The sequence below is a fragment of the Vigna unguiculata genome, chromosome 1, assembly GCF_004118075.2.
Source record: "Vigna unguiculata cultivar IT97K-499-35 chromosome 1, ASM411807v1, whole genome shotgun sequence".
Classification (NCBI taxonomy): Eukaryota; Viridiplantae; Streptophyta; class Magnoliopsida; order Fabales; family Fabaceae; genus Vigna; species Vigna unguiculata.
This window is the reverse complement of record NC_040279.1, coordinates 5,556,611-5,558,919: the sequence shown is the minus strand read 5'-3', so window position 1 is coordinate 5,558,919 and position 2,309 is coordinate 5,556,611. Positions and strand designations below refer to the sequence as shown.

The following is a 2,309-nucleotide window of genomic DNA, read 5'->3' as shown; positions in this document are numbered from 1 at the left end:
ACTCAAGTGGTGAGAGTAGCAGGAGGCCTGGAACACTTTAAGGGCTAACCTTGTGTGTGGGGGAAATAAGACACTAACAATTAGCTCGGTAGAGTAGTAAAGGCCACCACAAGTGCAAGCATCCGCTGAATCCAACTAATTATATGTATCCGGATGAGTCGTGTCTTGAGTCTTAGTGTATAGTTTGCAAGTTATAACATGATTGGTTGACATATGTATCTTGGACTATGAAATTGTATGTAACTGTATGATAAATCATTTTCTACTCTAACTTATCCTTTGCTTGTTTGATTGTCATGTGTGTGGTCTTCTCTCTTTGCGATGATCATCAATTTATCGATGTGAGCAGATGCAAAAAATCCTCATGGTCAATAGGGAAATGGTGACTCTGCTACATAGCTTGGACTGGATTCCGTTTAATTGGACTTTTCTTTTAGGGCTATGACCCATGTATTGTCTTGTCTCTGGCCTCTATTTTGAATTACTATTGATCCTTACTATACTTTGTTACTGACATCGTGGTGTGCCTTAATTTTTATTTTGATTCTTGTTGGATAATTGTAAGGAGTAGTGTTTATACTCTAAGACTTTGTCTTGCCTCTTATATCATCTGTGTGACATTTCCTTTAATTAGGGTTATTAATTAAATGAAGTGTTACATTTAATATTAACTAGATACTGTATGTGAGTGCAATGCGTGCATGCCGTGATCCCATCACTGATCAGTACGTATTTGACAAGATACTGAGATCATTGCCACCAAAGTTTGATCACATTGTGGTGACTATTGAAGAAACACGTGATACAGGGTCTATGGAGTTAGAAGAGTTACAACACTCTTTGGACTCGCATGAGCATAGGTTGGTTGAGCGTAGACAGATTCAAGAGCAAGCTCTGCAAGCTCGGTTACAATCTCATGACAAGGGAAAAGGCTTCAAGAAAGGCTTCAAGAAAGGTGGTAAGAAGAAACATGGTCAAAAATGGGCTCGAGAAAAGAAAGGGAAAGAGGCCAGTGATCAAGAAAGATCACAAGAATGATGATGAGTCTGACCAAGAGAAGGAATGGAAGTTTGATAAGCGTAAGGTGAGGTGTTATAATTGTCAAAAATTCGGCCATTTTGCAAAAGAGTGTTGGAGTGGAGATGGTGCGAAGAACAAGCCAAAGAATCGTGCTCACCTAGCTCAAGATGACACTTCAGATTCGGAGGCAGTGATGCTAATGGCTCGAATAAATTGTGAAGATGCTGCTAACACTGCCTGGTACCTAGACTCTGGGTGTTCAACCCATATGACAGGCAAGAAGGAGTGGTTTGTCAAGATGAAGGAGGCAGCTAATGGAAGAATCAAATTTGCTGATAATAGGAGTCTTGTGGCAGAGGGGTCAGGCAGAGTGGTGTTGCGAGGAAATGATGGGAGAGAAGTGGTGATTGAGGAAGTACTATATGTTCCAGGGCTGAAAACTAATCTGATAAGTCTCGGACAACTCTTGTAAAAGGGGTTTGTGGTGACAATGAAGAATAATTGCCTTAGCATCTTTGACCAGAATAAACAACTGGTTGTGAGTGCAAGTCTGGCTAAAAATAGGACTTTTCGTGTTGTAATGGAAGCAGTCAAGCATCAATGTTTTTCTATGATAAGGAATGATTCAGAATGGCTATGGCACCTACGGTTTGGGCATTTAAACTTCAGAGACTTATCCAGGCTAAGTCAGTGTACAATGGTTAAAGACTTGCCACATATTAGAGTACCTGAAACTGTTTGTAAAGAGTGTGTGGAGTGCAAACAAACCAGAAACAGCTTCCAAGAAGTGCTACCTCAAAAGTCTGCAGCAAAGCTAGATGTCATCCACTCAGATGTATGTGGGCCCATGCAAGTTGATACACTAGGAGGTAGTAGATATTTTATTTTGTTTATTGATGATTGGACTAGGAAGGCATGGATTTACTTACTTAAACGCAAGGGTGAGGTAATGGATGTGTTCAAAAAATTCAAGAACATGGTGGAAAGGCAGTGTGGCCAGAAAATAAAGAAGCTAAGGTCTGATGGTGGTGGAGAATACACCTCTAGTGAGTTTAGAAGATACTGTGAGGATACAGGCATAGTGCAGGAGATCACACCACCTTACACACCAGAGCATAATGGCACAGCGGGGAGGAAAAATCGCATGGTGCTAAATATGGTGAGATGTATGCTGAAGAGTAAGAATTTGCCAAAGTATTTGTGGGGAGAGGTAGCTGTAACAGCCACATATATTCTGAACAGAACACCTACAAAGAGGTTAAAGGCCATCACACCTGAGGAAGCGTGGT

The 2,309-nt window shown here is 40.9% G+C and overlaps 1 protein-coding gene across 1 annotated transcript; it reads left to right on the top strand.

The window, feature by feature from the left end:
• The first annotated feature begins 693 nt into the window (after positions 1–693).
• LOC114187513 lies at positions 694–1,492 on the top strand. The gene is made up of 2 exons (XM_028075781.1): positions 694–1,012; positions 1,128–1,492. The coding sequence occupies exons 1-2, from the start codon at positions 694–696 to the stop codon at positions 1,490–1,492; spliced, it is 684 nt and encodes a 227-aa protein (XP_027931582.1).
• Positions 1,493–2,309: the final 817 nt, after the last annotated feature.